The following is a 24,803-nucleotide window of genomic DNA, read 5'->3' as shown; positions in this document are numbered from 1 at the left end:
CGTGATACTGGGTTAGTGTCCAAAATTGCTTCTGATTTTTGTGATGTAGTCTTGCGTAGAAAGGGCTCAAGGTCCTCTGAGGAATATTTTTTTAACTCCCACTTTCGGTAAGCTCATTCCCATGAACACAGTAACTATACTAGTAGAATTTTCTCATTCTCTCTGTGTGTTCACATTGTTGCTGGTAGCTCATTGGCATTAAATCAGTGCTCTCCTCCTTCCCTGCTTCCCTTCTGTTAGGTTTTCATTCCCAGCAAGTCAATCTTTTTCTTACAAGTCTGTCTAGTAGTAACCATACAGTAGAAAAACTCTTAAAAGAAAATGGAGAAAATGTGTAACCAGTTTCTTACAGGGAATGTGTTATCTTCCTTCCTTCCATCATCGTTTTCTCCCATTGCCTCGTTCAGGTGCTCCATTGCTAAATATTTGCACTCCTTTCAGGTTCATTCTCTGTATTGCTTTTTTCAATATTGATTGTTAATATATATTTCCAATGTAAATATAACATAGATTTCTAACTAATTACAGTTTTATATTATTATATCTATTCAGTATTATAGAAGTTAGTAAGTCTTTTTTAGCTTACATATTATTGCTCAGTTTTTTACCAATATTTTGCCACTGAACTGTTAGAGTTTGCAGTTCTGTTGTGTCTTCTTAAGCAGTCACAGTGTTTTAGAGGTGGCTGTATTGCAGCAGTATATAATATGTACCTTCTATTAATACTTTTGGAAAGTTCTGTTAATAATTTTTGCTCATTTATACATAATTAAAGCAGAAATTACAAAATTTACTAAAATACTTATGTCTATAGTCTTATTTAGTCAACATCAATAGTTACCTGTCCTTTCACACAACATTTTCTCTTTTCTTTTGTAATCAGCTCTGATTTGTTGTTGTTGTTGTTTGTTTGTTTGTTTGTTTTTGGAAAGTATTTCTTACCTGTCAAAAAAAAAAGTAGTGACGTAAGTAAGCAACTTGGGAGAATTTGTAAGTTTATATGACAGTGATTTCCTTTGTGCCTGTAATGTCAGATGGTTTACATCTATCAGTGCCATATTGCTGACATTTGTAATACTAAATAGCTATCTGAAATCAAAGCAGTCTTCATACTTCCATGCTCTTTCCTCATCCTCCTTGGCTTCCAAGTTGTCCTACCTGTCAGGTAAGCACCTGCTTATTGGAGGGCAAAATTCCCCTGCATTTTGAAAGATGAACTTGGACTGTATTATGATTTTTGAATTGTTGAATAATTATGACCTGCTCAAATTTGCTGAAGTATAAAACGAAATGTGCACATACACTTTTCTGAATCTCTTCCAGTTTGTATCTTTTATGGAAAACATAATCAGACAGCTGGTCTCCACACTGTGAAAACCAGTCTTTTTCTCTGATTAAAATTACGAAAATGTCATGTTGAAATTCTCTGAGGACCAAGGTGGTTTGCACTAGTCATCAGCAAACTTGGTTTTTGGCACTCTGGTCAGCCTTTGGTCTCCAACTTTACCCAAATGGGAAAGGGAGAAATGGGAAGCAGGACTGATGATGTCCTGTTCCCACATACAAACATTGCAACTTAAAAAGGAAGCCTTATTGTTTATACTGAAGAGGGCTAAATTCAAGGAGGTGGCAGGAGCTCCCTTTTCTACAAAGCTTCCATATAGTGCAATTCACCATCGCTGGGAGCCCAAACAATGCACACGGTGCCACTCTGTCTGCTGTCGAACAATTTCAGCTCGCTTTTTTTAAAACAGACATGAAGAATAGCCCTGTGATTGCAAACTTGGTCTGTGTGCTGCAGCAATAACCTCCAACTTATTTATAGCATTTTGGAAATTACAGCATTTTTATCCCCTATGGACACAGCTTATTATTTGCTTGGTTTTTTACAATTGTGACTGTTTTTGCCACCCACTGTATATCATTCTTCAGTGGTTATTTTCAACCACAAATGGAGGTGTTGGCTTTGTGTGGTTCTGTAATACACAAGACTGTGCTTCCAGAGTTCCCAGAGCCCAGAGTCTGTAAACATTTTTTTGAACTACAATGTAAGTTTTTCATCCCAGATAGGTACTTTAGAGTTTAGTTAATGTAATGATACCATGTGACAGGTGTTGGTTATCAAAACTACAACTAATCCATATTAGTGAGGCACCCTGCACAGCATTTGGTACGGAATATACGGCATAGACCTAGGATTAATGCCTCAACAGTGCATGTGAGCCTGCTAATATTTTTTTCATTTTAGTTTTTGCTTCTGTCTTTAGTTTAAGGTAGCAGGGAGTTATGGGATCTGATGACCTTTGGAAGAAGAAAACCTCACAAAACTAGTAGCATTTACTGGTAAAAACATTGTGCCAGCTCTGTCTTCCCAGGGCATCATGATAAATGGGAGATGGAATATGCTGTGTAAAACGTCTTGGGAGAACAAAGCAGTCCATAAGGTGGCCTGGAGCTTTTTTGGCAATGTCAAAGTCTGTAAATACTTTTTAAGCCACACTTTTTCTCATATGTGGACGTGCACACATACACGATAGGAAAAAAAGGTGGCTTGGGAAACTTTTTACTGCATTGGAATGCTTGAGTGTTGTCCATAGGAGAAGAGGTAGGTTAACTCTCTCTTTTCCTCTGATCCAGGTGCTAGCTGTCAAGAACTGCAGAAACTAGAATTATGAAGTCATGACTTGGCAGAAGAATTAAAATTGTTTCTAGTATTTTGTTTTGAGATTGATGAGAATAAATGAGTTGAATCTCTATGTGCAACATATTTGAAATTTTACCCCCCCACCACCTTTGAGAAAGCCTTGCTGTTCGCACACAGGGAGGAGCTCTCTCACTTAAATACTCCTAGTAAAGTATAATTAATTTACTCAATAGCTAGACAAGGCTCAAGAAACCTCAGCCATTACAGATACAGAAGATTATGAAAACTCTAACGCTCCTCAACATGTTTTGCTGATCAGAGACTCTGGATGCCAGTGGATGAGGTAGGGTCATGCCAGTTTTACAGGCATGTGGTACTTCTTAGGGGTACAGGGAACTGTACTTTACTAAACCACAGAGCGAGTTGCACATGTTTCTGGCTGAAAGTCTGGTCAGTTTGACCTGTACCTGTAACAGAAGTAAGGGTTAGATGAAAAAGCAGGCCAGGTAATTGAAGCAGTGTAACTGCTTTTATTAGGTTGGGTGTAACTGTGTGCTGAACCCTCTTCTTAGCATAATGAGTTGCGCTGTGCTGTGCTGTGCTGATGTGGCCTTTGATTTCAGTTTGGGAGCCAGCTCGGTCTAAACTAGCTCATGGCCTCTTCACAGCAATCCTCTGAGAAGTGTAGACTTGCCCAAAGACAGAAGCTGTTTAGTTTCTAGGTTGAGAAACTGAATTAATGTTGCTTTGGACCAAATGTGAATTATAAGTCCTCATATAACATAGATCTTACTCAGGAAAATTAATGCTATCATATAACCATGGAGTGGTAATTATTCACCCCTCTGGAACGGTTTCAGTAAAGTGAGTCTGCGAAGGGAGTTAACACAGCTAGGGAAACACTGCAGGTAATATATATCAACCTCGAGCTCTTCAGAAGGCATGAGTCAGGCCTCCCACAAATCATGATTTTAAAGTTGGGTTTATTTTTTGTTTATGTCTTTTTGGGTTATTTAGTCTTTCGGTTCACATCACTTTTTTTTTTTTACTTGGCAGAATGGGAATTTTTAATTAAAACAAATTTTTTTTAAAAAAGGCAATTGATCTTCTTGTGTAAGAAGATAACTATAAGAACCAAGACTTTAAGACACTAAATGTCAGAAAGATGATTAAATTGTTAGTATTAGTAAAGCTAGAGATGTTGTACAGAATTATTTCACTGGTAATCATTCTCAGTCTGCTATATAATATGAAGATTACTCAGGCTGGAGGCTGGTAACTAACTGTGTACCCAGGGGTCAGTACGGAGTCCAGTCCTGTTAAACATCTTCATTAGTGACCTCAGTGATGGGACAGAGTGTACCTTCAGCAAGTTATCCTGGAGTACAAAACTCAGAGGAGTTGTTGTTACATGAGGTGGTTGTGCTGCTGCCTGGAGTGACTTTGACAGGCTGGAGAAATGGTCTGAGAGGAACCTCCTGAAGTTCAACACAGACGAGTGCCAAGACCTTCCCCTGGGAAGGTACAGCCGCGGGCACCAGTTCATGCTGGGGCCGCCTGGCTGCAAAGCACCTTGGCAGAAAAGGCCCAGGGGGTCCAAGTTGACACCAAGTTGAACATGAAGCAACAGTGAGCCTTTGTGGCAAAGAAGCTGAATGGTGTCCTGGATTGCGTTAGACAAGAAGGTGGCTGGATGTGATCCTTCTCTTCCACTCAGCCCTGGTGAGGCTGGACGTGGAGTGCTGGGTGCAGTTTTGGGCTCCCCAGTTCAAGAGAAAGTCTAGTGAAGGGCCCCTAAGATGATGAAGGGACTGGAGCATCTCTCCAATGAGGAAAGACTGTTCATCCTGGAAAAGAGAAGGCTCAGAGGGATCATCTCATCAATGTGTATAAACATCTGAAGGGAGGGGGCAAAGGATACAGAGCCAGGCTCTTATCAATAGTGCCCAGTGACAGGACAAGGGGCAGCAGGCACACACCAACACACAGGAGGCTCCCTCTGAACCTCAGGAAGCAGTTTTACACTGTGAGGATGACTGAACGCTGGCACAGGTTACAGGTTGCCCAGGGAGGTTGTGAAATCTCCAGCCTTGGAGATACTTAAAAGCTGTTTGTGGCCATTGATGATTTATTTAGTCACGCATTTTTATTTGAAGTCACTGGTCGGTACAGAGGGATGTCTCATCAGAGGGAGGAGTGGGTGTTGACTGCCACTTGGAATAGGCCCAAAAGACCGATAAAATTAATTCTGTTACTCCTACACACCAAACCCTTGACAGATGCTTTTCTTCCCCTGATGCTTTCTGTAACTCCTCGTCAGCCTGTTTAGATTCCGTTATCCAACCAGGGCACAAAAGCAGGTAAATTCCTACAAAGCAAAGCTGAGTGTTGCCGAACTGTGTAGGGGATTCAGCTGCTTTGCTGCTATTAGCCAGCTCAGCAAATCAATTAAAAAACACAGGGTGTTTAGAGGCAAAGATAAATAATGTTTTATTGCATGTCTGTTATTTAAGACTACTTTATTTTCCTTTTCTGCTCACTAATATGCTAACAAAACCAACAGTCCTTGTTGCCTCTCTTCACATGTGCTTGTCTGGAGCAAGGATGGGAATAACAAATGAGTATAATTTGTGAATCAAATGTTTTGGAGGAAAAAATAGAGGTAATAGAACTAAAGTGACACTTAGGTTGTATGTAATTGCCCTTACTGAGTAAGGAGCATTTGATAACTCGGTCCTTGCTATTGTATTTGCTTGCCTGATTTTCCTTAAATTTTCAAGATTAAATTTAAGATTCTAGGCAGTGTTGCTGTTGTGTTGGAAGAACTGCAGTGTAAGTAAAGACTTGTACATTTAAAGAGAAAAAAGGGGGGAAAGTGTACTAAGAGTAGTCAGTAGCTGTTAAAACTTGCCTTAATAGATTTTGGAGTCTGTGTGTGGTCACTGCTGCCGTGGTTCTGTCAGCATTTTAGGCATGATAGCAGCCAAGCAGGGATGCAGATGTCTGTTGCTTTATGAACTTGCTGAACATAGTCATGATTTATGGTCAGTGAAATACAAAGTATGTTGACAGCCAGTCATGGGGTGTTTTTCATACAAAACCAAAGTTCTTTTTCCTTCTGTGATAGCTGTCAAGAGAGGCAAATTTTCTATTTTCCCATCTTAGCATTTTACAACAATTTATTGTTTTGTATAAAGAACTTAAAATCCAGTCACCCAACTTGGGTGAGAAATAATACCTCCCCACCCCCAATCCTCCACATCCTGAAGGGATTGTTCTGAAAAATACTGAAGCTCTATTTTAAATAATCTGCTTTGAGACTTGGCAGGCTCTGATCACATGGCAAAGTGCACATAATGTGGTCACACTGTGTGAGCATGTACCCAGTTAACCAAGAAATTGAGATACGATTCTAAAGGCAGAGAAATAACCATTGGGTACAATGAAAAATGCTGATCACTTATTAGTGTTTGGTGACTTTTCATTAGTAGGGTAGAGGAAAAAAGGCTTAAGCAATTTTTCTTTGATTAACGATCTTATTAGAAGGAATGAGGGATTGTGTACATGTCCTCTGTGAAACCGTTTGTTCTTTATTTTCATAGTAGCTGGCATGCTCTTGCAAAGGCAGTGAGATCTTATTGAACAAGTTTCATGGTTCCTATAAAACTATATAAAGCATTTCTTTATGGAAATGCACAACACACATTTAACCTGTCTGAAATCTTCTGGAAGTAATGGAGTGTTAATTTAAATATTAAAATTTTAAAAAATTATAATCTTCTACAACATGAAATCCCAGTCAGACTTTTCAGGTCTTTTCCATACATCATAAGGAAATGTAAGTAGCGTACAAGTTTAATTTATTTGCAATTTGTACTCATTAACTTCAAGTATTAACATAGAGATCCTAATCTCAGTGTTAATTATAAGTTGGTAGTTAATCTGTCCTTCCACTTAGGGAGTTCACTTACTTCTTTTCCTATGACTTTATATATTTGAAGCTACCTAAAGGTGTTTTAATCTTTCAGATTAAGTAGTGCCTGCACCACCTCACTCATCTTTGGGTCCTCGGTCTATTACCACCTACGTACTAGATTTTACTCCCCCCGAAGCCTTTCAAGATGGTTCTTGGCAGCTGGCTTGACAGGGCTGCTGGAGACTAGACTGAAACACACTCTGCTTCCTCCACACAGAGCTCAGTAAACAAGCTGTGATCCTCTGCTTGGCAGGAGGCAGAGCTACTGCTGCTGCCAGCCTGGGAGAGCAGCAGTGATGCGTGGCAGCAAATAAAATATCCCTTTCTGGGACTTTTGGTGAGTTGGATCACACATTGGTCTAATGTGAAGGTTTGTGAAATATTTATCTGCTTCTGCAAGATGTATTAAGAGTATGCTAAGCGTGTACACACCAGTGGTGCACTTAGCTAAAATTAAATTATAGGAAGTGAGTGAAAAGGAATAATGTGTGGAGTAGGTTAGGCTAGGTTTAACTTGCTAAGCAATGATTTAAGCTTAAAAAAAATAAAAATGAAAAAGGAGGTTTGAGGTGATTTGTCAAAGAATGGTTTGGGTTGGAAGAAATATTAAAGATCATCTAGTTTCAACACTCCCCCACTGCCCATGGGCGGAGACACCTTCCACTGGATCAGGTTGCTCAGAGCTCTGTCCAGCTGGGCCTTGAACACCTCCAGGGATGAGGCATCCACAACTTCTCTGGGCAACCCGGTCCAGTATCTCACCATCCTCTGATTATGTCCTTGACCTTTCTGTGGAGTCACTCCAACAGCCCTTCTTACATTGGCAGCACAAGAGACAGGTGCACTACTCCATGTGGGGGTCTCATGAGGTCTCAGCATAGAGGGGAAGAATCAGCTCCCTCAACCTGCTGGTCACACTTCTTTTGATGCAGCCCAGAACACAGTTGGCTTTCTGGACTGCAAGTGCATATTTATTGCTGGGTCATGTTGAGCCTCCTGTCCACAAATACCTGCAAGTCCTTCTTCTCAGAGCTGTTCTCAATCCATTCTCTGCCCAGCCTGTACTTGTGCTTGGAATTGCCTGCCACATGCAGGACCTTGCACTTGTCCTTGTTGGCCTTTGTGAGATTCACGTGGGCTCATCTCTGAAGCCTGTGAAGGTCCCTCTGGATGGTATCCCCTCCATCCAGTGTGTTGACTGCACCACACAGCTTGGTCTTGTCAGCAGACTGGCTGACAGTGCACTCAATCTCACTGCCCATGTCACCAACAAAGGTGTTAGTGCTGTTGCGATGCTGACTGCTGGGGAACACCATTTGTCACCACTCTCCACTTGGACACTCAGCTGCTGACTGCAACTCTGAGTGCGACCGTCGAAGATAATTCTTTATCCAGTGAGTGGTACATCTGTCAAATCCATGCCTCTCCAGGATGTGAGACAATGCCAAATCATAGAATCATAGAATCATAGAATCAGACGGGTTGGAAAGGACCTCTGAGATCATCAAGTCCAACCCTTGATCCACTACCGCCACAGTTGCTAGACCATGGCACTAAGTGCCACGTTCAGCCTCATCTTAAAAAACTCCAGGGACGGAGAATCCACCACTTCCTGGGCAGCCCATTCCAATGGCTGATTACCCTCTCTGTAAAGAATTTCTTTCTAATATCTAACCTAAACCTCCCCTGGCGCATCTTAAGGCCATGCCCTCTTGTCCTACTGCTGATTGCCTGGGAGAAGAGACCAACCCCCACCTGCCTACAACCTCCTCTCAGGTAGTTGTAGAGAGCAATGAGGTCTCCCCTGAGCCTTCTCTGCTCAAGGCTAAACAACCCCAGCTCCCTCAGCCTCTCCTCATAGTCTGCATACTTTGCATATGGTTCAGTGAAAGATGTCCCTGTCCACCACAGGGGGGTTAGAACTAGATGATCTTTAGGGTCCCTTCCAACCCAGGCTATCCTGTGATTCTGTGATATAAAGCAGGTGAAGATAACACTTCTGACAGAGGGCTACTTTGGTTTCTTACTCATGCTTATAAGCATGGTAATTTAAATAAGAGAAGTGCTGTTTCCCTAAAGGGGAAGTTGACAAAAGTCATTGTTTGAAGAATAGCAATAATCTACACGAAGTGTTTTTTTTTTTCTCTGCTAATAGATAACTAATATAGAGGCTCATGAGCAATATGTATGTGATAAATTTTCCCTGACCCTTTATTTGCACAATCTAAATGTTGTGTGTGAAATACAGATGTACAGCTTTGGTTGTCTTTTGTTACCCCTCTCACTTCCTTAAGCATTTGCAGTGGGGATTTAAAACTACAACTACATGGTTATTGTTTCATTTTGGAAGGACATAGAGCTACTGTAATTCCAAATCCCATGCTCAGTTTTCCTTCTTGGTTGAAGTGGCAGCCGTGAATTGTGTCGTGGTGGGAGGGAAGGGCAGGAGGGCACATTACTGTGTTTTTGAAGGAGATAGAATACGTTGCTTAAAAGTACCAGGCTGTCTCCACACAGGCTGTCTCCACAGCAGCGACATCGCACGCAGGCTTCGCCCGAGGTCAGGAGCACGATGTGCGCGGCCGAGCGCTGGGGCGGCGGGAGCCGCGTGACCGGCATCTCCTGGCTTCCCACTGGAGCCATCCAGCGCAGGGGATCCACCGCTGGCTGCCGGGGTGAGCGCAGAGCCTTTCTTCCGCCTTCACTTCCTCGGCTCTTTAGCCCCCATTGAGCGTCGAACAGTGGCGCGGGACAAAAGCTGTATACACTGTACAAACAGAGCACTAAAGCGGCAGTACACTGACTCATTCTTCGCTCTGTGTGAGAACTGAGGGGGACTCTATTCACCGCCTTTGTGCCGGTGTCTGTCAACAGCGCTGTTTGAGGCCAGCCCCATTGTGCCGGCCAATGTTTCTTATTGACCCGAGTCTGTGCCCGCAATGTTCCCAGGGTCGAAGTTGCGAGCGAGAGAATGTTTGAAAAGGGGTAATCGTAGGCTAAATGCGTTTTGCTGCATTGTCGTCTGACCTATTAAATCTAAACTGCGGTCCGCGTTCATGCAAACAGGTAATTATGTAGTCACAGCTGCGGCCATTGACATCTGGTTACCGCCCCGTGGAAAAAGGGGATGGGGTGCTCGCCTCTCCCTCCAGGCTCTCAAGCACTGAACTTTAATGATATTAACTGAAAATAGAGGGTGGATTAGCGAGACTGACAGGTCAACAAGGTGGATACTTTATCCATGTAGGCAGAAATAAGTCCGAATGCAGTTACTTGGGTATTTCTGCTACATTATGCATCACATTTTTCCCATAGCTGCAGGCTTGGCTGTTATTATTTAGGGGTTTTAGATCTAGAGAAGCTGCAAAATACTTCTATCATCCTGTTGCGCAGTACAGTTCTGCAAATAGCCACCACATTAACTTTTTTTTTTTTCTAAACTGAGAAGCTTACAATGGTTCTGGTCCTCAGAGGAAGAGTTGCCAGGATTTCTAGATAACAAACCTTCATTAGCAGTAGGCCAGCATTTCAAAACTTAGTGGTAGGTGTACAAGGGTAGTAAAACATTCCTGGCCATAAATTATTTTAGGGAACTGCTTTTTCTTTTAATGTACTTTGGAACTTAGGCACATTTGCATGTGAATTAGTCTGGCACATCCTCTCTCTCATCCCCTTCTGCTCTCCCCCCTTCTGATGGGAGGGAAGAGATCTCTACATAACATACATAATTATTAAAACAGCCTGCTTTTCTGTCCTGTGCAACTTTCAGTGGTTGGGATAGACAACAACCACTACAGAAAATAAAAGAGAGGGTTACATGGCCTGGGGTGACTTTCATGGCACATCAAAGCTGGGAGCACACTCAGTGCTGGGCAGCCCTGGCTGCCGAGCAGGAGAGGAATGCAGCCAGCTGATAAATCCCTGCTTCAAGGGATCTCATGCAGGAATTAATGGTTAGCTGCTTCTCCTTGCGTTTGCATCCCTGTGCTGCTCCTCTGGAGTCAATTATTCTGAAGCGCTGTTGCAATGTGGAGTGTCATGCAACAGGGAGAGTAGGTGCTACATTTTGTGGCGAATATATATATTTTATATATATAAAAAATCTTCCATAGTTATGGGAGGACTGTAATTGCCAAAGGAGTGAAACATTTTTCTTCAAAGGCATGTCCAGTGTTACAGAGGAGAGCTGGTTTTTCACTCATGGAGCAGGGAGAGAAAAAAGATGATCTGCTCAGACTCAAGGGGATCTGCTTGTATTGCGGATCTCTAAAATGGTCTTGTACATCTGTAGTGTAATTAGCTTTTTCTCTTTCTCTGTGGGTTGATTTTTTTACTTGATTTCTACCTTTTTCTACTCCTTACAGGCCTCTAGGGAACGGACTGGCTTCCTTATGCAAGAAGCAAGGGTAAAAAAATGCAAACTAAAAATATTTCAGGTGTATCTAGAAATGTGTTGGCATTATCATGTTTTACAGGCAGAGGACAGTAGGGAAAGACCAAGTCCATCTTCCAGCAAAAGACAGTTAAATTATATCTTCACAATTATCTGACTCTTTGGCTGTTCGATATTTATTGCTGCAGGAAGGAATAAATTTCCTTAGTGACATTTGTAGGCTATATCAACTATATGCAGTATCTTTGCTGCCTCTGCATGAACACGAATTTTTCCAAATATACAGAAAATTCTATTTATGCATTCCTAGTAGATGTATTAAGCTCATAAAAATACTTGATAGTCTTAGGAATTTGTTGTTTCTCACCTCTGTAGCTCTATCTTCTAAACCATTTGCCCATTTCTCTACTTAAAACAAATAATCAAAATAGAGTATTTCCTTTTCAGCAGCCACTGATTTTTTCTACTATAAAGGAAATACCAAGGAATAATGTTTATCTAAAAGACGCAATGGTCTAAGTCAGTGTTCTCCTAAGCTGTATTATCTGTAGAGTAGACAAATGAGACTGAACATTTACCCTGTAGAAGTCTGTAAATGCCTTACACTCTTTAAAATACTTTAATTCTGTAACTGAGAAAACCTGTTCTGCCTCAATTATGAAAAGGAAGTTCAGAAAGAACTTGAATGGACAATTCTCAGCAGAGATCAAGAAGCTTCCTGGTTAAATTGTGTTTTCCCCTGACCTAATAAGTAAAACTTGAGCAAACTTTTAGTTTGGATACCCCGGTTTTGATGTCATGTGCATCCTGTGATGTCTCATCTGTAATTCTGCATGCCATTCAAAAGGAGTTACAAGAATACACTTTACAAAGTGGCAAAGATGATTTTTCCTTAGATACATCACCGACTTACTGAAATAGGCATTAACCACTCTTGTATGTTTGGAAGGTGGTGCTGTATAATGAAAGAAAGGTTGAAAACTTAGATGTGGGAATTATTACGTGCTCAGTGTTTTGGAGCAATAAGGTGACATCAGTGAAATCGAGGCAAACCTTGCATGGTATGTGTAGTTTAGCTTCATGCTTCAGCCAGTAAGGCATTATAGACAAAGTTCTTACAGTTCTAGACAAAATAAGAGAGCAGTGAATGTAGACTTCTTGGATATGCAGTGCACATGCAATATGTGTACTCAATATCCTGACCTGTACTTGGTGGAGAATAACGTCAGTGTGGGCTCATGAGGTTTTCCCAGAATGAAAAATTCATGACGTTGGTGGTCTAATTAATTTTCTTCAAGCAGTGGTAGCTTGCAGAAGTGAAAGGCAACCATAAAAAATTTCAGTTGAAATTAGTAATGAGGAGTTTTTCTTTTTTTTTTTTCTTGGAGATGATAGTACTTGAAATGTTTACTATTAAATGGAAAACAAGATATCTCTGCTCAATGCTTAACAGCTTTTCCTTTATCTTTCACCAGTAGCATGTTCTATTGCCTGAAAAACTTACAGTAATTTATTATACCTTTTACAAACAATTCTGCTTGATTTTCTTTTAAAAGGACTTGTCTTCATGGAGGATTAGATTGCAATTAACTTTTAATACATCTCTTTTTCTGTTTTAGTTTATATGAGTTAGCTTGTGAGACTATTCACAATGCAATGGTACTATCCATCAACTGGTATGTATGCATTGGAAATGGAAATCAATAGGATTCTTTCTGAAGCTGATATACTTAGTGGTAAAGTCAGCCCTAAAGACGATGCATAAATATGCAATTCATATATGATGCATATGTAATGATAATCTAAATGGGCCTAATTCATGTACCTTTCTTAGAAGGAGAATGAAGTGTGAGTCAAAAAGAAAACAGGTTTCTGAGAGAAATTAGTTGGCTTGTTTCAACAAAGGGCCCCAGGATATTATAACCTCTGTGTAAAAACAACAGCACACTTGGCACACATTGCCCCTGCGAGTTCAAAAGAATTGTATGGAAACCGAAATAACCTTTCTAAAAATATATTTGAGGGCATACCTTTTGGGTACTGGAATTAATGTTCCGATAGCACCAAGTGGGACAGCCCTTTTCCAATACATAGTGTTTGTGGATTACACCTGTAAAGAAAATATGGCAGTGAAGCACAGGAATGGGCAATACCTGTAGAAAAAGGCTTATCTGTTGCCACTACTCCTTTTAGGATTTGTCTTTATATAGCCTGTGGAAAAGACTTTGTGGTTCTGGTAACTATCCAGCTAAATGGTAACATTTTTTCTTACAAAAATTTTCTTCAGGTTTTTAAAAAAGTGCATTTATCTCAGCAGAGAACTGAAATAGCACAAAACGTTTGAAATTATTCTTACTAAATTAAAAAAAAAATTCTTAAGCCCACTGGACATCTCATTTATTTTGGTTTAAAAATGGGCAGTATTGTCTAATACTAAGACAACATTATGAGCTTGTTTATGTAACATATGTTGGTTTCTGGATTTCTTCGAAATGAAGAACTCAGGTGTTGCTCTCCAGAAATACAGGTATAGGGAGGATCAGATATTTTAGTTGTTAACATACTGTCTAAAGCAAATAATTAAATTTCAGAAAAGGAAAACTTGTCCCTAACCTAGATCAGATCAGTAATGGCTTTGGAAAACAGCTCTGGTTTTCCTGCCACTGGGGCTAATGCACAGTAAGAGCAAAGATGTGGAATTGGCTTACAAATTAACCTCGTTTAGACTCTGTAATATTCAGATTTTTGTTGCCCTGAAGTAATCAAGGGCTCCATTACAAATGCCTTGTTATACTCTGCAATATGAGGACAGCTGGCTGGTCAACTACATTTTCTGGTTTTTTAACCTCTTTAAAAGTTGAAACAGTTTGCTTTTTCCTGTTGGTTTTATTTCACATAGACATTTTTCATATCCAAGTTATGATTATTCCCCCCACCCCCCCAGTTACTGGAATGAAATTAACTTAGTTTATCTCTCAGTCACATTGTGACTTATATTGCTTTTCATTAGGGAAGATTTCCATGTACAGACAGGATGCAGTGGTTAAACAGGGTTTTTGAAGAAGAAAATATAGATTACAGTAGATGCAAACAGCCTCGGCATGGGCTTCCTTTTACCCCCTCTGACTATTGTCACAGACTGTTGTCACAGCTTCCCCTCATTCAGTTCAGTGGTGGTTGTTCTTTGCGTGAGACCAATAGATAGGACTGATAGATCAGCAAATGTTGTGTTTATGTTTGATCTCTTGTGAAATAAAAATGCAGCTCTGGATTGTTCAGATTCCTCATTTCCCTTACAGCAACATTGCTGCTCTACAGCCTTCAAGAACAGAACAAAAAGCTATTTGGAGAGTAAAGAATTTTCTACAGCCTGTTCTTAATTTTTTTTAAAGGAATTTCTGCTCTTTGACAAAGTGAGATATTTTTCTTCAAAAGAAAATAGACTTGGCAATACACACCAAATTCATACAGGAGGAATGCTTATTCACTTTTAGAAATGCTGCTAAAAGTCATGATGCCAACTACCTCTAATTCATCCTCATTTATAGAATTGGCAAGGTAAAAACTTGAAGGGCTTGGAGACCTCACAGTACCAGTAATGGCAAAGCTGCTCGGGTGTTTTTAGAAAGAATATGCTCATACCTTGGTGCTTCTGGAGAAGGTATGTGCAGCAGAGGGTTAACTCCCTGACACACTGAAGTGTCTTAATTAGAGCTTGGCAAAGAGCCATGGTCAGTAGAGAATATGCAGTGCCTGAGACAGTAGCAGTAACTAGTGGTTTGATCCTCTGGCGAGGTCTCCTGCATTCAGCAGCACTCTCTGCCTGTGCCTACCTGTTGTGGGAAAGCAGGATGCTGCTCAGACCTGAAACAAAGCACCCAAGCATTTTCCCATCCAGCTTCACCATTGTAGACTTTAAAAGAAAGGACGTGGGGATGTGGTGAGGCGGGAGATACCTGTCAATAAAAGCAGCTTAGCAGCGACTCGCTGCACATAGTGGCCTGCAGTTGAAGGAAGATGAAGTTGAAATGGCAGAGCAAATCTGGTTTTGCACGATGTAGAGAATGAGTGCAATACTTGCTTTAAAAGAGAAAAATGGGAGAATTTGAAGTTTCAGGCTGAGAAGATTTTTTTAAAACATTTATGACCTTTAGTGATTCTTTTCAAATTGGGAACTACTGCATGTTTTTTAAGAATGAGGATGATTTACTTGTAAGAATTATTAATAGATACTTCTTTCCCAAGATTATGCCCTATTTACAGTCCTGGTGGGAAAAATATAACATCAAGTTGACCAATTAATCCTATATTATCATAGGATGGATGATACAGATTAAATGGAAAACAAACCACCAAACCTGTTATTTAAACATGAAATAATAGAACTACTTATAATTTCAGGACTAGGTTGCTGGATCTTAAAATGAGAAATACAAAGATACAGACTTGGGATAAAATTGAGCCGATAACATTGTATCTGTAGAGGCTCATATTCAGAGAAACAGTAGGGTAGGTGCTTCTCTAGCTGATGTGTCTGTAAAGTAGACGGGCATGGTTTTCACAATTAAGAAACCCCCCAGGATTTGTAAGACTGCATCTTGGGTTCTGTGTGAATATTGAAATGTCCCATACCCGTATTTGAAGAAAAAAGTGTTGTAAGTTTGAGGAAGTTTCCGGAGGTATTAACAATAGTTGAGCTCTTCTATCTCTCACTAAATTTCAGTGGAAATGAAACACCTAAATCCAAACTGTGAAGGTCTAAAAGTTATCTTCTTTTAGGTGCAACAACATCAATAATGCATTGCAGTCTGACTGTACAAAAACTCAGTACCAAAAATAGTCTTTACTGGTATTAGTATTTAATAATAAATAACAAGATCGAATAAAAAACACACTTTAAGTAGAAATAGAAGAGCAAAGTCCATACTTAAATTATATTTCTGTAAACTGTTTGCGTGTGTGTTTGTTTATTCTGAGGAATTAAACAGGTCTATGTGAATTTGTATTTAGACACTTGTAAAAATAACATTTTGACCCAGTTGTCTGAGACCAGTTGTTTTGTGAGAGAACTTCCGAGGATCAATAAAGATCTACCATGAGAAAATACGTATTGGAATTTATAATGAATATTTACAGTGAAAAATTCTGTAGCTAAATTATTTGAAAATTAAGTATATAGCACATGTTTCACTCATACTTGAAATGTTTAATTCAATATGTTTTGTGAACAGAAGAGAAACAGTGCATGTCAGAAGCTTGACATCGGCGAGTGTTTTTGTGACATCTCAGTGGCCTTCTGATAGCAAATTAGGAAGTCAGGAGCTATACAATACATGCAAAACTCATTTTAAAACCATAGTACATGATTGTCAGCGGGTAGTTCATTGTCTCAATGAAAAGATTCACTGAGTTTGCTTCCATGGGACGCTGCCTTGGGTTAATGGTACCACTGTTTTCATTATTGATCAGAGTGATGGAATACTGAGTGTACTCGTTAAATGTGTAGGTGATGCCCAGCTGAGAGGCTGCTAATCCAGTTTCTGGTTCCTTTAAACTGTAATATGGCTTTAGGTTTGAAAATTAAGTTGACAAGTTGGAGAAGGGGTCTGAAAAAAAATATTGGCAATCAAAAGGTACAGTTACAAAGTGTCGGACGTATGCAGAGTTGGGAATCAAATGATAGGCAGTGATTCTGCAGAGTTAAACCTTCATGATACTGTAGTTATGAAGCTATGTATGAAGAAAGAAAATCATGTGTGTCCACTCCTCCTCCCACTCCAAAAAACAAATAATAAGGAATAACTTTTCTAGATAAATAGCTTTTCTAGATAAATATAAAGGGGTGTTTTTATAGATGTTATTATTATTACGATGACTTTTTTCACCCTTCCCATGTTGGTGATCCATACAGCTTCCTTCTCCATCCTTCCTCTCTGTCTACGGTTGTCTGAGAAACCACTGAGTCTGTCCTTTTGTCTAGAGAATTTCTTAGGCCGGGCGGTGGGACAAATCCTCACGTGTGGTAAAATGGGTTGGGTTGGGAAGATGGCATTGGCTGACCTCCCTTCATTTTTTTGGGAAGAGCCCCATATCTGCCATTGTCGTGGTGTATCTGTGATATCCTGCAGTAAGGACAGGTAGTCGCTGGTCAAAAGACACTTGTGGCCTTTCAAACTACTCTGTTTAGTTCATTGAAGCACTGATACTGAGTGTGACCCTCTGCCACGTCAGATGAACGTCAGTCACAGTGAGTTTTTGGTGAATAAAGTATGTTATCAAGGGTTTCCCTGAGAATAAAGGGTTAGCTGTGGAAAAACTCTTAGCTACACCTATTCAGTCACGGGAAATGTACATTTTCAATCTAGGATCTCTTGGTTTTGATTAAATCGTGTTAAAACGTGCTGAGTCAGTTGCGTGCATTTTAAGAGGTATAAATACATGAAAGGAGTAACACTTTGTTCAGCATGCATTTTTCAGTCACTTATTCAGGTTTTTATTACTTCAAATGAGAGGCAGTACAAGTATAAAAAATTTAAATTGTTTAAAAAATTTAAACCAGTTAAAACAAAGTTGCATTCCTGGTGAGAAGAAAGAATAAAGTTTTGCTGAATTACCTTCAATTTAGATTTAGACTTAATTTTTACATCAGTATTTTTATACCAGTGATTTTTAGAACCTTTTCATTTTTGTTTGAAGAACAGAAAGTTTCCAGGGCATCTGTGTTTTCCTTTTTCAATGACTAAGTTTTTCTTCCAGGTAAGTGGTGAGATTCCTGGTCTTTGAATGTTTTGGTTTAAGTATAAGGGTAGCTTTTAAAGACTTTACTTCCCTTTAATCACATCTATTTAACTCATATCTGGAGATATTTGAAAATAATTGAGATTTTTAAGGTGTTTTGAATGGATGCAGAACACAGAAGTGAGAGGAAGGGAAGGACTTGTTAGCTGAGCTGTTGCATCTGCCTCTCTCCAGCCTGCCTGGGAGCTGATTGCCTACCCCCAGAGCCTCTCATTGTGGTTGCCTGTGGCTTCTTGTGGCAGAAACAAGAATGTAAAAACAGCCATTTTGGGTCAGACAGCAGTACCTCTTGCAGTACCCAGTCTCCAACAGTAGCCAGTGCCTGGGAAAGGTTTATGGACAGGGCAATAAGGGAGCGGTGCTTTTGTTCAGCTTCCAGCTGCTTGTGGTTGGAGGGTCTTCCAGAGCAAGAGATAATGTCCTTGTGGTTAATAGCCCTTCACTGGTCTCCCCTACCCCAGTAAAACACTCCTTGAACTTCTGTCAATTGTTTCACCACCTGCAATAACTTGTGACAGAGTATCGTAGCCTCTGTGATAAATGAAGTTATTTTTTTCTTAGCTTATCATGCCGGTTTTATTTAATGCCCACTTACTCCTAAATTAGAAGCAACAATGAACCATTTTACTCACTCAGTGTTTTCTGTGACTCAAGACTCAAATGCATTCCTGTTTGTCACACAAACTTGAGGTTTACCAGGGGTCAGGGTCAGGGGGTACTGGTCACACCGTTCAGTCCTTCCTTTTTGAGGCTGAACAGTCCCAGATATTTTTCCCACTGTTCTCTACACACTTGGAAGTTCAACTATATTCTCTTACAGGAGAGAGGATAAATAAAAGGATCACTTTTTAAGGCTATTATTTTGTGCAGCTGCATAAAATATTTTCTATTTAGTTTTCTTTTTCTTAGGTAAAAGCAAATGCTCGATTTGGTTTTTGACTGTTTCAGAGTCTGAGGCAAATGTTTTCTTTAAAATCATGTCTTGTAACCCCACAATCTTTTTCCTGAGCAGTAGACAGTAGTTTAGTGTGCACATGAAGTCTGGATATTTTTCCCTCAGTGTGCACTGATTCACACTTACCTATGGTGAATTTCATTTGTCACTTTATTTCCCATTCCCACTGCTCTGTGAGGTGCTTATGTAGCTCTTTGTGACTAACATTATTTTTATTAATGTAAATAGTATAACCTTCTTACAGATTTTAAGGGGAGACAGTTTGTATATAGATCGAAGTATTACATTCCATGGGACTTGACTGATGATTTCCCTTTATTGAGAAAATTAACCACTTTATTCCTGGGGTTTTTTTTATGTCTTTCCCATTCATCGATGTTATGGTTATCGTTCTTATTCTCTGACAGCTTAGTGTGGTGTTCTGTGTGCGGTGGGGTTTTTTTATGATCTCCTTGCAAGAGACCCTCTGAAAACCTCTGCAAATTCAAGTAAACTGGTTTGAAATGATGCAGATCTGTAGTTTGGCTCCTTTCGGCCTCGCACCAAACCATCTAATCCCAATTACACAGTCTTTTAGTTTTCCCACTGAAAAGAGAGGCAGGAGGGCTTTTAATGACTGCCTCTCATTTCCTTGTAGAAGCTGGAGTGGATCTTGGAACACCATCTGGACAGACTGTGGTAGTACTACAAGGTAACCGGTGCCCTGGGTAGGAAAAGAGTAAAATGAAATTTCAGGCAAATCAAGTGAGTGGGAAATCAGATATGTGAAAACCTCAAAGAACATAAATGGGATGCTGGCAGATATTGCTAGTGTGCTTTAAAAGTCACTTTCTTCTTGGCACCTGGGTCATTCTTGTCCTCGGCTTGAGCAGTGTTGTGTGATACAGGAGTGTTTAGGGAAGCCAGAGAAGCAGTTTCTTTGGAGTTGTCCCATTGATTCCACTGTAAGTTTGATCATGCAGCACGTCAGAAGTTGTTGGATAAGTTAAACCACCTTGTTTAACCACTGGCTGCCACTTTAGCCCAGCCTGTCCAATGGGTCCATCTTCTAAAGCTCTGCTCTGTGCTAGCGTGTGTACTGGAGTATGTCTGTCTCTCAGAGACATGCAAGAGTGCAAATATATATCTGCAACTTTTAATTTGCTATTAGCTTTTTAAAAGAACTTAGTGTACTGGTTATTAGAACCTGTCAGTAAGAGATTGGATACCAGCTCTCATGGTGGGCTCCGTTTGTGGGATTATTTTGAAGGTAACTGTTAAATTAACACTTGGATCAAGTAGAATGACTCTAGAATATGGCACATCATAAGCTGTGAGGTCAGTAATGTTATGTCAGTAATATAAATCAATGATAATCACAATTATTATGATGTAGTAAATAAAAACAAATAGCATTCTTAACAGATATCCAGTCTGGAGTAAATTTACTCAGAAGAAATTAGTATGATTAAAGCAATGAATTCTTTGAAGTCATAAAGCCCAAGTCATCACCTTCATATCCCATAAGTTCTGGGATTATTTTTGGTTCTGTAATGTCTACTTTCATTTCATTACAGACACAACTTCATAAAATATTAATAGTAAGGGGTGTAGGATAAACCCTTTTTGTGTTTTGTTCCTTGCTGACTTATCAGCAGTGAGAGTGTTCTGGAAGTCATGGTCAACTGCTGCTGCAGAGCCAGCAGATGGAGAGCAAGAACGCTGCTCTGTATCTATGTGAATATGAAATAAGGAATTCCTATTGTTTGATGAGGAAGATGGTGAAAATGGAATAAACCATCCAATACCATGATTAGAAAATGAAGTTTGAGAAGGTTTAATTCTGAAAAGATCCACTACAGATACTGTGTGTATCCCCTCAAGTCCGTTATTTTCTCCCTTAGAGTATTAAATGTAATCAAAACTTTATGACTGGGCAAATTGGCATTTAATGCATGTAACATGCAATCTAGCAGCGTGGTCAGCTTATCCATGAACAGTTTATTTTAGCTACTTGCACCCTGCAGCTGATAGAGGGATATGATTGCAGAAGTGGTGCCTGTAGTAATGCTTTTGTTTTACCCGGGCTTGAAGTTGGCACCTGTCAGGTGTATATTGGCAAATGATTATAGTTATGAGAGTAGCAGTACAGCCTCTCTCTGCAGGCAAACACCTAGGGCAGCTGGCAATATAGCAAGTATCCCATTTTATAGATCAGTCATTTCCCTAACAGCATATCTCCTGTTCTGGTAATCCTCTTTTCTTGATTTGAAAATACAGCTTTTAGGCATTTTGCAGAAGGTTGCTTTATAACCAAGTTCAATCATAGCAGAAGCATTAATTATATAGTGAACTATGTGATGTGTACTGACAAAAATATAAAATTTTTCTTCAATATTTTTAGTAATAAATCAGGTAACCTCTCAGAAAATAAAAACATACATTTTTGCAGTAAAAATTTTGATTCACGAGAAAAGCATCTTTTATTTCAGGTCATAATGAGGCTGTTAAAAATCTCTGGTTGGAAACAGTCTGTGTAGTTACTCAGGATTCTCACTTATGGCAAGAAAAACTTTTTATTTAAAAGAGCTCATCTGTGCAGACTCATGTTATCAAGCTTAAAACTTCTTACACAGAGTTTTAATAGGTATTTTGTGGGCTGTTCACAGTAGTGAGCCTTATGTTGTATAGTCAGTGCATCCAGGCTCAGCTGCTCATAGTTTATAAACCCTTAAGGTTTTCGTCACTTTGAGTATTAGTTAAGTATGATGGGATAATGGTACCAACTTCCCTTTGAAGTTTAAAAGCAGTTTTGCCCACACCCTTCTGTAGATTAAGGTCGGTGGAGTTTTGTTTTATTAGGTCCCATCTCCTGCACCCTTCACCATGTGCGTGCGCACATTTCAGTAGTGCCACGAGAGGCACAGCTAACACCTGTCGCAAGCAATCCACTCGTTTCTCTTTCTTTTTCCCAGGGGTAAAGTTTCATACAGAATTTTGGTTTTACAGCATTTAATTCGTATCTCATTTGGGAAGTTTGCTTCCTAGAGGGAGCCCCAGCTGAAGGAACGCAGCTTGCCTTGAAGCACAGAGGTGTGCCATGGGGTAGTTCTCATGCAGGCAGGCACTCTTTGCAGAGCCTGTGTCTTGAAGACTTAGGTTTTCACTTGGGAATAAATAACTCCACGTGCTTCAGTGTCAAGAATACCTTTAGATAATAGAAATCTGCCCACTAGATCTCTCATATATATAATAATGCCCTGTGTCTTGAAATAACTCTTAAGTCCGAGGGACGAATATCTTCTAATACAGTGCTGTTTCATAAGTCAGTGTGCTGATCAAAGGTGAGATTTGATGAGCTCCTGGTAACCTGTTTTACCAAGGAACTTCTAGCTGTTGTTTCCTCAGGGCCTGATGCCTGGAGGAGTGATGGCGCTGTTACCAGGTGCCTGTTACTTACCTGTCTCCCATTCTCCTGACAGTCTTTGGCTGGCTTGATGCAGTCCCAGAAATTAGCAGGAAAATGCTCTTCACAGGAGGTGGTGGAACTCAAGTGCTCTCCTCAATTCCCAGCACTTAGAGGAGGTCTGATGGTTTTGTCATCTAAGTTACATTTGTCATGTACCTTTGAGAAGCAGTAAGAAAGCAGAATGTCTGAAAATTACTTCAGAAAAAGGCAGTAACCCTGCTTGGCTAGTTTAAGATGTATTTTTTTCTGAGCTCAGACCAGTATCAATCATGAAATGACATTTTTTTCAATATCTTGATGTTGGATATCACAAGTTTTATGTGAGAACTTAGTGTGGTTGAGACTTTGCTATCTGTAATTAAGTTTTTCTTCACTGAAACCAGTATGAGTCTTCCAGTCACGAAACGCCCCACGGTACAAAACCAGGAAATACATGGGTCAAATTTGCAAAAGTTGGATCGAAAACCCTTTAGGCTTGTTCATTGTTTCCTTATGTATTCAAGGTTTCATGGACCTGCTGGAGCGGGTCCAGGGGAGCAGCATGAATATGATCACAGGGCCAGAGCATTTCTCCTATGAAGACAGGCTGAGAGAGTTGTGATTATTCAACCTGGAGAAGAGAAGGCTGTGGAGAGACCTTATAGAACCTTCTGGTACTTAAAGGGGGCTACAAGAAGGCTGTAGACGAACTTTTTACAAGGGCATTCATAGAACAAGGGGGAATGGCTTTAAGCTCAAGGAGGGTAGATTTACATTGGATATTAGTAAGAAATTCTGTCCTGTGAGGGTAGCGAGGCACTGGAACAGGTTGTCCAGAGAAGCTGGGAATGCTCCATCCCTGGAAATGTTCAAGGCCAGGCAGGATGGGGCTTTGAGCAACCTGGTCTAGGGGAAAGTGTCCCTGCCCACGGCAGGGGGATTAGAACTAGATGACCTTTCAGGTCACTTCCAACCCTGACCTTTCTATGATTCTATGATTGAAGGAGGAAACTTGATGAGTTGTTTAATTAGTGATGGAAGGATGAGCTTGTGGTACCAAAGGAAGATTCTGGATACTTGTGATAAGAACCAGAGCTTGCAGTGAACTGGAAGCAAAACTGATGAGGCTGTTCTGAGTAATGCTGAGATGGTGAGTAATTCTTTAAATCGTATTTAAGTAACTCCTACAAGAAACTGTCCTTTTTCAGTCTCTTCCTTTCAGAATTAGCTTTCGATAAACAGTCATGATTTTTGCATTCTTGTTTATTTTAGAAGATTAGACTGCTCTGAGGTGCCATGAAGAGCAAAGTGGGATAAATGCATGGTGACAAGAGTATTGTCACTACTGATTAGCCACCTCCTTTATTGATCTTCAGGCAGAACACAGCTGTCTTCAAGTCAGTTTAGTAATTTGAGCCATTGTGGACAGACCATTCCAAGTTGAATCACTGAGGTTCGTTTGTTTGAATGAATATCTAATTCAAAGGCATTATTCAGGTTTTCCATCTCGGGTCTGTTATTTGTCAGGTTTTTCACTGAGTTAATATTGGATCTGCATTGCATCTCAGTTAAAATACTTGAAAAAGGTTGCTTTTTCTCTGCTTTCTGCCTTGTATTTAAGAAAAATCACACCTTCAAATTAAAGATACGTTAAATATTCTGCCACATGTTTATGCTTTAGTGACTAATTTAGTATGATTAAAGAGGCTCTTTTTCCCTTTTGCTTGTATTATTGATATACTTTTCAAATTAATTTTCTTTATTTTCAAGGGGAAAAAAGCTTAATACTATTGTTAATTGCATAAAAGAATTAACATTGTCAAATACCTGCATTTAATTGGATTTGGAAATACCTTTAAATATATCTTTCATGCTTCTCATCCCACGCACAAGGTGGGCGCAGGTTTTCTGCCTGCAATTTGACTAGAGGACATTGGGTTTCATCTTGATAAGGGCTTGAGCATGTCAAAAACTGAGCTCACAGGCAGCTCCTTCTCACCAGGAGCAGGGATGTGCATACACGAGTGCCATGCAGTGTGTATCCAGAGTGACAGTAAAAAAATACAAGGGAAAAAAAAGAAAAAAAAGAGAATAAAAAAATGGAAGTAAAAAAAAAGACTGGCTGCAGCCTGCTGAGCATAAGCAGCTGCTGCTCGCTGTCTTGTGCTGTGAGAGCACCTTTCTGACAGGTTCTCAGGCTCGGCTCCGAGGTCAGTGCAGGATTAGGATGGGAACCCACTTTGCCTCTCCTGACAGCTGCAGTGTTTAGTCACCGCGCGGTGACTTCAGCCCTGTGGCTTCTAAAGAATGTTTAATTAGTTTGCCTGCTATCAAAAATTATCTCAAGCAGAGACACAAACATATGTTGGAATTGAAGAAGACATAGGGGGGCTGGTGAAGGATGGTATCCAAAATATTATGAAAATTTTTTTATATAGGCTGTTGAATTTTGAGTCTCATTTTGCATTTATGAGTTTTAGAGCTTTATTTATTTATTCGATTTCAACTTATTGAGGATAAAAAGGGAACTGATGCTGTTTTTACAGACATAGTTTTGATTTTGGGTTTGATTTGTAATCTAAGTGTTGTATCTGGTATTACCATATTCTG

The 24,803-nt window shown here is 39.9% G+C and overlaps 1 protein-coding gene across 1 annotated transcript in view; it reads left to right on the top strand.

The window, feature by feature from the left end:
- Window positions 1–24,803, top strand: part of MRPS28 (mitochondrial ribosomal protein S28) — a 73,839-nt gene that overhangs the window by 18,531 nt on the left and 30,505 nt on the right. The window contains exon 3 of the mRNA XM_017834564.1: window positions 19,404–19,457. Coding sequence (XP_017690053.1) covers window positions 19,404–19,457 — 54 coding nt within the window. The remainder of the gene's footprint in view (window positions 1–19,403; window positions 19,458–24,803) is intronic.

This window comes from Lepidothrix coronata, unplaced genomic scaffold (assembly GCF_001604755.1).
Source record: "Lepidothrix coronata isolate B3197 unplaced genomic scaffold, Lepidothrix_coronata-1.0 Scaffold235, whole genome shotgun sequence".
Taxonomy (NCBI): domain Eukaryota; kingdom Metazoa; phylum Chordata; class Aves; order Passeriformes; family Pipridae; genus Lepidothrix; species Lepidothrix coronata.
Note: the sequence above shows the minus strand (reverse complement) of the source record. Positions and strands in the feature narration are given on the sequence as shown.